We start from the raw sequence: 15,307 nt of genomic DNA, 5'->3' as shown, positions 1-15,307 counted from the left end.
ATGTATAATAAAAATATAGACTATTTGTATACGGTTCGGATCGGTTCCAATCCGGAACCGTGGGGTTCAATCCGGAACCAATCCGTAAACTACGGATTTTTAATTCTTCAATCCGGAACCGAACCGCGGATTCAAAAAACCAATTCAAACCTATCGGATTGGACTGGACTGGATCGGATTACGGATTTCACGGATCACTTGCTCAGTCCTATGTTTTACAACTTAATCTCTAAAATAGGAACTGTAAATACAAAATGTCACATACAAATTACATGTTTGAGTTTCGTTTAAATGTCACAATGGCTCAATGTTAATTGTCAAATAAAATATTAATATGACTGTACGAGGGTGAAATATTATTTGTTATCCGTACTCCTTGAATCTAAGCTTACGTCGCTTGACCTAAAAACCAAAAGATGGTGAGCTGCCCTTCGGTGTATTGCCGGATAAACCCTTCGATGATCAAGTCAGCACACTTGGAGAAGAAGAAGAAGAAGAAGAAGAAGAAGAAGAAGAAGAAGAAGAATAGAGAGAACACTTTAGAGCGAGAGAGTTTGGAATTCCTTTTGATTGCTTACCTCTAACGTCTCTCTTCTCTTCCTTTCTAGGCTGGCCATGTAGCCTTAGAGAATGTGAGCGCACTACCTCTGTTGTCCTTCTCTGAGTAGGCGGTTGTGCTTCTATCTACCTTCCTTACACGTGTAGAGACCAAAACCTCCAAACAGTGTTTGTTGAACCGCCAAACGGTATTGACGCATACCAGGAGTGGATTTTCTCTGCTTTACCATTGGTCCAGGTAGTTTACACAATCGGGCTATCACTTGGAAGAGACAGACACCACAACGGACTGGAACAACCGTGCTACAATAAATCGGTCCATTGGGATTAACTGGTCGTAGGACGCACGGTTCAGCATTTCGGTCTCGCCCTGCTACCTCGTAGGACTCCTCAGCCCTACGTCAGTCTGGACTGTCTGTAGCTCGGCCCAATGCATCAGTACGGATTTAACTAAATATCTATTTTCGCCGAATCATAGCTCAGTCGGCCTGCCCGACCCAATTTAATTGGCCGAGACAGCCGCGTTGGTTCAATTCGGCCAAGTGCATGGTCCTTGGCCCTAACGAGGGCCAACTCCATATCCCGCACTGACATAGCTCGGCCCAATTGTTCGGCGCAAATCTCCCTCTCAATTGTCCCTTAATCCCATCCGAGCTGAGCGTGATTGGGATTACTACTCCAGTCGAGCTATTCAATTTGGTCAGTCATTGAGGATTGTGCCAGCAGTCTTGTCATCAATCAATCAGTCGTACTAACAAACCATCTTTTCAATGCCATGTGGCCTTCCCTGACTGGTTCCGTGCGTTCCTATAGCTTCAGACCTTCAAGTTGTTGCCACCGCCGCTGTCGCTATCATCGTTGCTTTTTGAGTTGTTTCCAGCTATTTCTGTTCTCATGAAGGCTTCAGTAAAAGTCGTGGTCGACTGGGTCCTGACTTGGCATCCATACCCATAAGTTTTCCTCACTTTCCTTTATATTCTCCATTGATGTTCTTCATGTTCTTAATTCCCGTTTGTTTCGTGACTGTTGAAATATTGCTTATGCCCCTCTTGTGGGATTAATATCTGTGAGCATTAGCCCAAACCGAAGCCCCCAAGTATCGACGGGGCTTCCTTGCGCCTTATTTCCCTTGATTACTGTAGGTGGTTCTGAATTTAGGATGAATATTGAAAACTCTAGGTAGAATCGATCAAAAACCCACTTTTAGATCTAAAAATAGGATTTAACCGGGCCAAAACTGGTTCGAGGTCCTCCCTTGAGGCCCTCCCTGTGGGAAAATCAAACCGAGATAGGAACCAAAATATAGCACCACAACCGGTCAAATGCCCCAAAATCTCAGACCAAGCTAAAACACTTCCTCATAGGACCCGTGCAAGTTATGCCGTGCTATTACTTGGACTTATGTTTTAATAATGCAGAACAAACTAGGACCGACCAGGCCCACTCAACATAACTGTCAGTGAGGCTCAAAGACCGAGCAAACAATCACTCAATTTTGACCGAGCTACAATAAAAATTACCCAACTAAATAAAACTGGGATAGATGGGGAAATACCGGTTCATAGTTAATTCGCCTGGGGAAATGGCCGAGTTCCGTAGATAATACAATATTCCAGACGACGTCCACTTGGAGCTGGCCAAGAAATGAGACACTTCCTGGGGCGAAATGGACAAATGTCCCTTCACGGTGGTGTCCATTGTGGAAGGCGGCCTACGCTTCCTGATCCAACCCCTAGTCTGCAAATTTTTGAGGCAGACTAGGCTGTGCTCGACCCAAGTCTCCAACAACACATACAAAATAATAAATGGTGTGGCCGCGTTGAATAGAATACTCGATCTGAATCTCGACCTCGCCAAGATATTCCATCAATACACACTTAGCAAAAATAAAGAAGGGTTTTGCTGGTATCTCAAAGTTAGGAAAGGCTGAGCAAAACTTATCGAAGGTAACCCGGATAAAGAGACAAACGATGATGATTTCCTGTGGGTGTCTGTTAATTACGAGGACACCAAAGCGCCCATACCGGTTTGGTACATAAGAAAATATTTTGGGAGTGCTGGTGAGCACTTTAGCATGTTTTTAATTCTGTAACTGTTCTTGTTTTTTGCCGATCTAACCCTTGCTTTCCTGTTGTAGACTATAGACTCTTGGCCGACGATTACTCCCACGCAAACCTAGAGGCCATAAGGATTGCATTACGGCATCCAGCCGAGGAGCGAGAGCCTAAAAAATTACCCGGTTACGAACCGAGTTATCGTTACACAGGGTGACCGACTTCCTTCGTGCCCCGACTCCAGAGCCAGACCCAAGCCTTCCGCCAATCAAACCTGAACCATTAATAGAAGAACAAGAAATGACCAAAATCCGAGCCATAAAGTCTATGATCATGGGGGAGCCGAGCGACTCACAACCGGCTGAAATGACAGAAAGCCAAACATCTAGGCCTGCCGTGCAAGAGGGGCCCGTGCTAACTCTTGCCAGCGAGGTAGCTGCTGGTCGGTCGAGAAAAAGGCCAAGAAAGGAGTAAGCCGAGCAGCGCCTTGTTGACAAAGATTCGGTCGAGCTACCATCGACTGAACAGGGAGAGCAGACTGAATAACCACTTTTCGGGTGATCCGCCCATTCAACTACCCCTGTAGTTTGGTCACTCAAGCTAAAATACAAAGGCCGAGCAGTGACGGAAGCGGACTTTGTTTACGCAGATAAGGACCATTTACTCGGCTTCAACATGACCAAGGGTTTGCTTCTCCCTGCGGACATGAAGAAACATGAGGAACTGTCTAACCTGAAAGTCTTCCGGTCAGCCGCAAAATCAATCATTATGGTAAGTGATCGAGTTCGATCGGTTTCTTATACTAACTTTTGCCTTGTTGCAGGCCGCATAGAAAAACTATTTGGCGCAAGAACGTACGATTTCTGCGTGGCAAAGTTTGATGGAGGCTGTCGTTGACAACAAATCCAAGATGACCGAGTTGGAGAAGCTGAAGACTGCACATGAGGCTGTGTTAACCGAGCGGGATCTCCTGGCTGAGAAGTTGGCGAAGGCCGATAAGGAGAAGGATAAGGCCGTGTAGGCCAAAAATGAGAGATATCTGGTCGAGATACGCAAGCTCCGCGCCGTCCACGGGGCCGAACTAAAAAAAAAGTGGACGACGCCGAATATCAGGGATACGCTAAGGGAGAAAGGATGTACGGGTGGCAGGTGGTGGGCACCAAAGACATATTTTTTCAGTGTTGCTAGAAAGCGGCTACGAAAAAACTCGGTTAGGCGCCGGAGTTCGAGGTGTTCAATAACCCTCCACCTGCCTTCATTCCCTCTTATATGCAGGCATATGCTGCTGCCGTGCAGCAGAAGTTGATAGGCGACGCTAAGGAGGCTAGCGCGGTCGACGAGCCAACTCTACAGCCAGCTGACAAGACCTCACTGCCAGCCATATAGGAAGAGGCTGCGCCGAGCAGTGAGCAGGTGTAATAACCCTCACTATTGATCACTAATAACGATACTGATTACTACTAAACTGAGACTGATTATGAAAAGTAATTGAATCAACTGAAATACTGAACTGATTGATTAACTGTACTAGTTTAAATGCATGTCTATCTATTTGACTGTTTAATTATCTGTTCATGTTTTATGTTGTAAATTGCGAATTAAAGGCCTTATCGGCATCCAAATCTGAAATCGATTGATGTTTTATGATCATTAGAATTTATAAGATTTTATGGCATATTTATCTGAAATGTGATTTGGTATGGTTAAATTAGATCAAATATTGATAAATTGCAAACTTGGACTTAATCACAACCTTGCCATGCCTAATGACCCACTAACTAAACATGTTGAGCTTTATTACACTTGACCACAAAACATTTTCTTCCGCCATTCCTTGAGAGCATAGCCGACTAAGAGGAGAGAGTGAGAGGAATTGAGTTGTTCTTGAGAGTTTGGCTTAGAGGACTTGAAGAATTGAAGGTTTCTTTGCAATTGAGCTTATATTCTTGAGCTTGAAGATTTAAGGTTGGTGTTTCACCCTCTCATTTGTGTAATTGAGTTGTATCTTGCATAGTCTATGGTTAATGAGTGGTCCAAGTCTAGAATTGGCTTATAATGTTGAATTGTATCATAAATCATGCATGCATGCTTATATCCTAGCATTTTGAGGTTGAATACATGGAATTTGGTACATGTATGTTTATATTTTTGCATTGGACCATGAACTCATCTTGGTTTTGAAGGAATTGGCTCATTTGAGCAAGTAATTGAAGCTTTGAATTGGTTTAAACTCATGCATGTCATGTTTGAATTATGTTCTTGAGTTTTGGTTTGAAATTGGATTTATTTGAACTACCTTTGGGCTTTGATTTTTACAATTGAGCTTTGAATCATGTTAAACTATGAGTTTTGAAGTGTTTTCCAGGAAATGGGCCCAAAGGAATCGAATTTGATACATTTGAAGTTGAATTTGAGCTTGAGGTTCAAATCTGGGAATTCCAGATTTTGAACTCACGCTCGAGCGGGGTGACTGGCGCTTGAGCGTGAAATTCGTGCTCCTAGTATTTTACACTGTTTTGATGTCCGCTCGAGCGGGACCTTGTGTCTTACGCTCGAGCGGATGTCGAGCGTCCAATCGAGCGTAATTTTCACCTATCCAGCACTTTTGACTGTTTTGCAGTACATTCGAGCATCTAAGTCTGCGCTCGAGCGGAAACCTTTGTCTGCATGTCCGCTTGAGCAGAGTAATCGACGCTCGAGCTGGAACCTTGTTTTCTGAAAATTCTGAAAATGCTTTTAAAGTGCATCTTTGCATCCTCATTTCATCCCATACATTCTTAGGCCTAGTTTAAGGCATCTTAATGAGGATATAGATGTAGAACTACACCGAGTCAAGATAGGGATTAAGTTATTATTTTCCCAACTGTGTAACTTAGTGTGTGTTCATACTGTAAACTGTGTAGGGTTGGAATCTGAGGACACGCTCTAGCTTAACTGTAGCCCAGAACTCTGTGAGTAACAACTGTGTAAAGATATGTTCAAACATGATTATCTTCTGAACAATTGAACTGTACTATTTTTTGAAATGATACTGTTATTGAATGAATGATGTTCTAATTGTGAACTGTATTGTGGCATCCTCAGCAACTACTGTTACTATTACTGTTACTGCTATTGTTACAGAGATCTCTGTCGGTTCCCATGTTGGAACCACTACTGTTTACTGATATGATGGCCATCAACTGACTGTTCGGTCTGATAAGACCTATTGTACTATTTTGCTACTGGATGTACCACATATGACTGTAATGACTGAATAACTGACATACTGATTGAAATGATTGTTTTCAATACTGTAAGGACATTCATTCTTAACCTCTTTACGCATTATGTTATTCATTGGGCTTTAGCTCACTGCTCATATATATATGTAGGTGTTCAGGCACCGGACCGTTGCTAGAAGCGCCGGGGTAAACTCCAGTTTTGTCAAGCCAACCTATGTGCCTCACTGCGAGGTTCCGAGCCCGTTCAAGCTATGGCTTAGGGGTGTTTTAATTTCCCCCGTCTGTCTCTGTATCTGCTTTGTATTATTGTATAGACTGATAACACTGTACTATACTGTCTTAATAGGGATTAAGTCCCTGACCTGGATGATTGTAAATGTTGTACAAACTGTTTCGCGCCGATTGTATATATGTATGAAGAGTCTTTTTGCATACAGACTGTCACAGCTCATTGGACATTGTTCATTTACTGTTTTGGCTTCCGCCATGCCCCTGTACTCTGTATTATTGTCTGACTATTAAGCAGGCCTTCGGTAATCTCGGATTACTGGCCGGTTACGGTACTAAACCCATAAGGGCGGGTTTGGGTCGTGACAGCAGGAGCCTTCAAACGCCGAGCAAGGAACGGACTCTGGCGCTGAAACTGCGTAGAATGTGGTAGAAGAGGTGGTGGGCAACCTGGAGGACGCTGTAGATATTGACTAAGGTGCAGCTAGGCTTATGTTTGTCCCCCTTTTATTTTTTTTTTGATGTAGCCGGAATACGAGCCCCACTTTTGTAATCAGACTTTATTATGAATGAAAAGTGAACTTTTTGCTTGCCATGTATGCAAATTTTTGTTTGTCATGTGGTTGTCATTTTCTTCGATTTGGCCGAGATAAAATCTTCTTAGTGCATTCTGAGCATAATGGTCTCAGTTTAATGAGCAAACTCATCTTGGTTTAACATAACACTAACTATTTGGTAGGCTGAGCAAGGTCAGCTCGGTTCTAATAAGAACTAGGTAAAGACACCAACATTTTAATTGGACGAGCAATGTCAGCTCGATTACAATATAAATGGGGCGAAATTGATTCTGTTTGTGCAGTCGAGCGAAATTAGCTCGGTGAGTGAGCAAAATCAACTCTACATCGGCGAGCAAGAAACAGCTCGGGTAATCATGAGCGAAATCCGTTCTTCAATTGGCGAGCCAAAATCAGCTCGGTCAATGATGAACAAAATCAGCTCGATGTAATGAGCAAAATCAGTTCTTCATCGGCGAGCAAGAAACAACTCGGGTAATCATGAGCAAAATCTGCTCTTCAATCGACGAGCCAAAATCAACTCAGTCAATGATGAGCAAAATCGGCTTCATAAAGCCGAGCAAAAATCAAATCGGATAATTATGAACAAAATTGGCTCTGCTTAAATACGAGTTGGGCAAAACATCAACTGTTTAGGCAGTCAAGCAAGTTCAGCTCAGTTCAACAAGCACAATCAGCCCATAACTGGATAACTGCTCGTTCTGCAAAAGTTATCCCGGTTTGGAACACTTGTCCCTGGTACTCATAGCAGCTTAATATCTTTGTAACATTTTCATTTAAAACACGAACATAAGAGAAAGAATGGGTCATCTTCTATTACATGTTACAGATTACACCTAATGCCAGAAGGCCAAGTTACAAGAAGCAAAGAAGTAGAAAAGATTACATTTCAAAAGTAAAATATCTTGAGATTGGTCACATTCCATAGTCTGGAGATAGCTTTACCATCTAAGTTTTCCAGGTGGTATGCCCCATTTGCCTGCAAGGCTAGTTATCATGTATGGCCCCTCTTAATTTGCTCATAATTTGCCCTCGCCAGGGATCACTGTGTTGCCCATTACCTTCCTAAAGACCCAATCTGTGACCTTGAATAGCCTAGGATGCATGGTCTTGTTGTATTTCTTAGAGAGCTCTTGTTGGTAAGTTACTATGTGGATTAGAGCCTGTTCCCTTCTTTCTTCGACTAGGTCAAGCTCCAAGGCTACAGCTTTATTGTTCAAGTTTGGTTAAAAACTTTCAGATCAGATGGTTAGCGTACCGATCTCTAATGGTATGACTGCCTCCATGCCATAAGCCAAGGCGAATAGAGTTTCCCTGGTTGAGCGCCTTGGTGTAGTGCGGTATGCCCAGAGCACATTGGGGAGTTCCTCAGCCCACTTCCCTTTGGCCTTCTCCAGTCGTTTATTCAACCCGTCCAAAATAGTTTTGTTTGAAACTTCGGCTTGACCATTTGATTAGGGGTAGGCCGGTGTAGAATTGTAGAACTCAATTTTTAACTCACAAAACCCGCAAAAGAGTTTTCCGTCAAATTGAGTGCCATTATCCGAAATGAGGGCTTTTGGGATGCTGAAACGGGTGATGGCATTCTGCCAGATGAATTTTTTAACATCTTTTTCCTTGATGGTGGCCAATGGCTCGGCCTCTACGCACTTGGTGAAGTAGTTGGTAGCAGCGATGAAAAATTTACGGTTGCCTGGAGCTGCTAGAAGAGGTCCTACAATGTCTAGCCCCCAAAGCGCAAATGGCCAAGGACTTGTAAGGGGAAGCAACTCTCTGGCCGATTGGTGAATCTGGTGAGCGAATTTTTGACATTTTTTGCATTTATGAACATATTTCTGCGCATCGGCTTGTATGCATAGCCATCAATAACCCTAGGAAATTGCTCGGTAAGCCAAAGATCTGCCCCCAATATGGCTTCCGCAGATGCCCTCATGAATTTCAAAGAGAAAAGCTTCAACCTTGCTGGGGTGGACACACTTCAAGTACGGCCCAGTGAAAGATTTCTTGTACAAGGCGCTAGATGGAAAGAGCCAAAACCTCTCTGACTTGGCCCTGATCTTGTTGGCCTCCTTCTTTTCAGTGGGTAGAATTCGATCCTTTAAGAAGGTGATGATAAGGTCCATCCAGGATGGTCCCAAGTTGGCGCAGAGTACTTCGGGCACCTTCGGTTCCTCAATGCTCAGTCGGGGTAAAAATTCTATCACCAAAGGATTGGAAAAAGTCGTTTGCATAGATGCTAGGCAGGCCAATTCGTCGGCTGCATTGTTTTCTTTGCGGTTAATTTGTTCCATTCTTATTGCGGCAAACTTTTTGATTTTTACGCGTACCAGCACTTGATACTTAGCCATCCTTTCATCCCTGGCCTCATATTTCCCGGAGACCTGATTGACCACCAGCTTGGAGTCGCTGAATACCATAAGTTTTGATGCCTTCATTCTCAAAGTGTCCTTCAATCCGGTGAGGAGGGCTTCATATTTCGCCTTATTGTTGGGTGCTGGCAACCTGAGTGTGATCGCATGCTCAATGGTCAACTCATCCGAGGATGTCAACACAACCCCTAGCCCGACACCATGTCTATTGGAGGCCCCATCAAAGAAAAGTTTCCACATCTTGCCAATGAACAACTTTCAGTAGTCGGAGGGATTTTGAGAGTTCCTCAACTCCAAGGTACTGGTCGGCTCATTCTGGTCTTTTTCTATATCTCCATCGAGCTTGTATTTCAGTAAATTGACCGGTTCTTCCATTTCTTGCTTAGCTTTCTCTTGCCGTTCTGTTACTTGTTGTCCACCACTTATTTCTACTATCTGAGCCATGGGCTGCGCCAAGTCCGCGCTAGCCAAATCGATAGGGTAAACAGGTTGTGTTCTAGGGGCAAATTCCGCCACGAAGTCGGCAAGAGCTTAAGCTTTGATAGCAGTGCGTAGCTAGAACTTGATATCGTATTGCCCAAATTCCACGGCCCACTTCAAAATTCTGCCGGTGAAATTTGCCTTTTCAAAGAGCACCTTGAGTGAAAATTCGGTTAGCACGACTATCGTGTGGACATGAAAATAGTGCGCCAGCTTTCTGGAAGCCATCATGAGAGCTAGAGCCAGTTTTGCTAGTGGCAGATATCTTGATTCAGTCGGGAGCAATGTCTTGCTAACGTAGAAGATGGGGAGGTGCTGGATCCCCTCAACGCGAACGAGGACGGTGCTCACTACGTGCTGAGAAATTGCCAAGTAGAGATACAGTTCTTCGCCTGGTTTTGGTGTGACCAGGATTAGGGCCAAGGAAAGGTATACTTTTAGATCCACCAGTGCACGGTCGCACTTGTTATCCCAAAAGAACTTGGCCTTCAAAGTTTTGAAGAAGGGCCTACAACGATTTGAAGACCAGCTGATAAATCAATTCAGCGCGGCTGCCATTCTGGTGAGATGTTGCATGTCCTTTGTGGAGTTTGGCCGCTTCAGTTCTTGTATTTCCTTGAGCTGGGAAGGGTCGGCCTTGATTCCTCGGTTTGTGGCCAAAAAATCTAGAAATTTCCCGGTTCCAACTCCGAATGCACACATAGAGGCATTTAAACATAGCTTGTGATGTTGGAGTATGACAAACATTTCTGCTAGGTCGGCAAGGTGTTGAGACTTGTCTTTTCTCTTTACCACCATGTCATCGATGTAAGCCTCTATAGTGCAGCTAAGAAGGGGAGCGCACATTTTGGTTAACATCCTTGAAAAGTTGCCCCGGTATTTTTTAGACCGAATGGCATGACCTTGTAGCAGTACAAGCCTCTTGGAGTGGTGAATGAAGTGATCTCTTGGTTTGGTTTGTACATGGCGATTTGGTGGTAGCCATGACATGCATCTAGAAAGCTAAATCTCTGATGGCCAGCGGTTAGATCCACCAGCTGGTCTATTCTCGGGAGGGGAAAGTTGTCCTTTGGGCACGCACGGTTGACTGTCTTAAAATTGATGCACACCTGCCATTTACCATTTTTCTTCGGCACTATCACTGTGTTAGAGATCCATCTGGGTTATTACACTTCTTCTATCACCCCAGCCTCTAACAATTTCTTGACCTCCTCTGCCACTATCTCGGCATGGTGCAAGGCCGAGCGCCACGTTTTCTGGATGACCGGTCATGCATTTGTAAAGACATTCAACTGGTGAAAAATGAAGCTAGGGTCGACACTAGGCATATCGTAAGGTGTCCATGCAAAGGCCTCAATGTTGGAAACCAAAAAGTTGACATAATTGAGCCGCTCGACGCTGGATAAAGATGATCCCAAAAGAAAAAACTTATTTAGATCATTCTCATCAATGCAAACTTCCATCAAATCTTCAATCGATTTCTCTTTGGATTTTTTTCCCACGTCTTCCAGGACTTCCTTCCCTTCTGGTCCTTCTATCATTTGAACAAAGCCTTTGGCAGCCCGGCTACCATTTACTGTGACAAAGCACTGTTTTGCCATTACTTGGTTCCCCTAAACCTCTTCTATTTGTCCGGCTAGCATTGGAAAGCGCAAGACCTGGTGATAAGTCGATACTACTGCCTGCATGGCATACAACTAGCCCCTTCCCAAGATTAAGTTGTAGGTTAATGGGACCTTAAGCACCCAAAATTCCACTTGCTTCGAGACTGATGTAGCTTTGACCGGCAATCTTTTCGATTAGCCATTCGGGTTGAGAGTTGAAGCCAACCAAAGAGGACGTAGCTAGAGCCAAGTCTTTGTCCTCCAACTTCATCTGTTTGAACGTGTCAAAATACATGATCTCGACCGAGCTCCCCTGGTCAATTAGAATTCTTTTTGATATCGAAGTCCTTGACACGAAAGGTTACCACTAAGGCATCATTATGAGGCGTTTGAATTCTCTCCAAGTCCTTACTTGAAAAAGTCAAGACGTCTTTTACCTCAGTTTTTCCTTTTTTCACGACGGGCTGAACAGAGAGCACTTCCCTCATGTGCTTGGCCTTCTTGATCATCCCCCTCAGCTCGCAAACCCACGCTGGTTCGATGATGCCGTGGATCACATTAATTACGCCTTAGGGTGCTACATCCAGGACAGCAAAGCCATTTGGCTCGGCCTGTCCTTGTGGAGCGGTCTTCATACCCCCGTCTATGTACTGGTCCAGATGCCCAGCCACTACCAGCTCTTCAAAATGTTGCTTGAGCAGTACATAGTCCTCCATTCAGTGCCCTCTTTCTTCATGGAAGGTGCAGCGATACCTCGAGTTAAAGCCCCTCTGTGTGTCTCCCAATTTGGCCGGCCAACGCACGTAGGGCTCACCTCAAATCTCACTTAGGATGCGGTAAATTGGGATCTTAAAGATAGTGGTGATGCCAGTTCGTGCTTTCAACTTCCTCTTGGCATCTTCTTCTTCATTACGAGGAGCGTTAGCTCGGTCGTTTTTGCGGCTTTTGTTTCTATCATTGCGATTTGAACAGCGATGTTGGTCTCTAGCTCGGTCATTACGGTGATTGTCCTCCTGCCCCACCGAGTGAACCTTTCCAGCCACTCTTCTATCCACCGCAATTGGATTTGCCTTCTCGGTTGTGGTGGCGATGGTGGTATCATTTTCTACTCGGATATGTTCGTTGATCCGCTGCATTAAGGACTCCATGGTTGTGGGCTGGTGCATCGTGAGCGAGTCTCGCAGCCTATGTCCGACTGGGAGACCTCACTTGTATTGGGTGATCGCCAGATTGGTGGGGCAATCGAGGATCTCATTGTAAGTTTTCCAATACTTGGCATTGTATGGCTTCAAAGAACCTCCAAATTCCATCTTGACGCTCAGGAGGTGGTCGACCTCCTTCAGTGTTCAAGTGTTGGTTTTGAATCTGGTGACAAAGGCCTCTGCTAGTTGTTGCCACTCCTCAATGCTCCTCTTCGAAAGTCTTTCGAACCACTTTAGGCCTAGTTCTCCCAAACTTGCTGGGAATATGAGACACATTAAGGCGTCATTGTGCCGGTGGCCAGCCATTACTTGCCAGTAATGACTCACGTGCATGTACGGATCCGTCTTGCCGTTGTACAGCGTGAACTTAGGTTGACGGAATCTGGCAGGGAGTGGCGTGCTCTCGATCTTTGGGGAAAGTGGCGTAGCGATAAGTCTTGCTAGCTCTCTGTCCATCGATGCTGGGGCCATCATTCTAGGTGCTGGCATCACCACTTCCTTGCTGTAACGGATTTGAGGACTCAGCCTTTGCAACGCCAACAATCTTTTGGTCTCTCTACAGTGAGCTCGCGCCTCCAATACATCCCTCAAGTCCCCCGAACAGGCAGAGTAAGAGTATCTCGACATCGTCGACGGACGTCAGGGATTGTAACTGCTGTCGCGAGTTTAAGATCTCTCCACTGGTGGGTCGGAGTCCCTAACTCCATAGCTTCTGGTGCTAGAAAGAAAAGGCGTCCCATCTTGGCGATGACTGTCAGAGCGACAGGGCGGGGTACGCTCACTGTGGTTGCCCACTCTAACAACACCCTCCCCCTTGATCTGGCACTTTAGCGTCTCCATTTCAACCGTCATCTTCTGAATGAGGGCGTTCTGGTCTCTGAGTTTGTGCTCTAAGCGCTGAGCATGTGACTCTCCTCGTCGTCGGCGACCCTCCAGACTCTTGGAGTGTTCAGTGCTCCTTGTGCGTTTGTCTCGCGCATCTCTAGAAGAAGTTTCCAAGCCCGCCATGGTCGGAATAGCAGGAAGGCCATCTCTCCGTCGGAAAAACTCTGGTGTGATATCGTTGACAATGGACAATGGTGTTTCATCGTTATTAGCCATGGAAACGGTCGAAAAAGCTTGGAGAACAAGGTTTGTCTGTCAAAGAGTTCCCACAGACGGAGCCAATTGTACGGGGGTGAAATATTCTCTGTTCTCCATACTTCTTGAATCCAAGCTTCATGTGACGTCGTCTGACCTGAAAACCAAAAGATGGTGAGCTGCCTGGCGGTGTGCTGCTGGATAAACCCTCTGACAATTAAGTCAGCATACTTGGAGAAGAATAATAATAATAGAGAGAGCACTTTAGAGCGAGAGAGTTTGGAATTCCTTCTGATTGCTTACCTCTAACATCTCTCTCCTCCTCCTTTTCTAGGTTGGCTATGCAGCCTCACAGATTGTGGGTGCATTATCTCTGTTGTCCTTCTCTGAGCAGGCGGTTGTGCTCCCCTCTACCTTCCTTATATGTGTAGAGACCAAAACCTCCAAACAGTGTTTGTCGAACCGCCAAACGGTATTGACGCATACCAGGAGTGGATTTTCTCTACTTTACCATTGGTCCAAGTAGCTTACACAACCGGGCTATCACTTGGAAGAGACAGACACCACAACGGATTGGAACGACCGAGCTACAATAAACCGGTCCATCGGGATTAACTGGTCGTAGGACGTGCGGTTCGTCATCTTGGCCTCGCCTTGCTACCTCGTAGGACTCCTCGGCCCTATGTCAGTCTGGACTATCCGTAGCTCGGCCCAACGCATCAGTACGGATTTAACCAAATATCCATTTTCCCTGAATCATATCTCGGTCGGCTTGGTCGGCCCAACTTAATGGGCCGGGGCAGCCACGTTGGTTCAGTTCGGCCAGGCGCATGGTCCTTGGCCCTAGCGAGGCCCAACGCCATATCCTGCGCTGACGTAGCTCGGTCTAATTGTTCGGCGCAAATCTCCCTCTCAATGACAATCATCAAATGCAAACGCACAACGACTACTAGCTCTGGGTCAATTTCAGAATAACATCACAGCTAGTGTGGTGGTGGATGAAAATGAATGTGGCAATGGAGAATAATATGTTGACGGATTTTTAATTTGAAATTTGATTAGCATTGACCGAAGGTATGTAACAATTTTGTAGATTCTGATTCTATGAATTTTAATGTGAGATTCTTCTCTTCTATTCATATGTGAAATGCTTAATTTGAGAGATTCTTATGTGAGAATTTTCAAATATGTCTAAACCAAGACTACAATAACTACTTAGTAAACTTGTGACAAATGTGTCTTTTTATTCTAAATAGAATTGATGAGATGTTAAGAATATTTAGAAGATTAAATGGTTCATAAGTTGCCCATATAAGATTTAGTAATAAATGCTCTCATAAAATTCGCTTAAATTTTTTATTTTTTATTTTATTTTATTTTTGTGTGGGATAAATGAAAAACTGTACCAAACAAATATGTTTTCTTATCATTCATCCCTCATGAATTAACTTTCTGACCATCCCAAATAGAAACTTAAACCCTATTTTGAATATTCGAATTTGAAGAGATTATGTCATATTTAAAGAATATAATATGAGACATAACATGTTAGTTTAAGAGATGGATTATATATATTATGAGATTAATTTTATTATGTTTGATTAGATAAGATATAACAGCCTCATTTGGCAGAGCTTATTTCCAACTTATTTCAGTTTTTAGCTTAATTTCAGTTATTTTGGTGTGTTTGGTTCAACTTAATAATGCAGATTATAGTTTTTTTTAAAGTCAAAAATCAGCTTTTTCTTTGAGTGGGGGAGGAGAAGCTTTTTGGAACAACTTAACCGGGCAACTACAATTTGAGGGGCAAAATGACTTAAATGCCCCTCACAATTTCAAGTAATTACAAGTGTACCATATATATAAATAAAAAAAACTCTCATTTTTGTCTCTTCAACGAAGCTGTCTGGTGATTTCTGGCCATTTCGAGTGA

At 44.2% G+C, this 15,307-nt stretch overlaps 1 protein-coding gene across 1 annotated transcript; it reads right to left on the bottom strand.

Annotated features, from left to right (window-relative positions):
• Positions 1–8,510: 8,510 nt before the first annotated feature.
• Positions 8,511–9,248, bottom strand: LOC145805550 (uncharacterized). The gene has a single exon (XM_082900709.1). The coding sequence runs from the start codon at positions 9,246–9,248 to the stop codon at positions 8,511–8,513; it is 738 nt and encodes a 245-aa protein (XP_082756835.1).
• Between the last annotated feature and the right edge of the window lie 6,059 nt (positions 9,249–15,307).

Source organism: Camellia sinensis, chromosome 13 (assembly GCF_055761805.1).
Source record: "Camellia sinensis isolate YWXY chromosome 13, ASM5576180v1, whole genome shotgun sequence".
NCBI lineage: Eukaryota > Viridiplantae > Streptophyta > Magnoliopsida > Ericales > Theaceae > Camellia > Camellia sinensis.
Note: the sequence above shows the minus strand (reverse complement) of the source record. Positions and strands in the feature narration are given on the sequence as shown.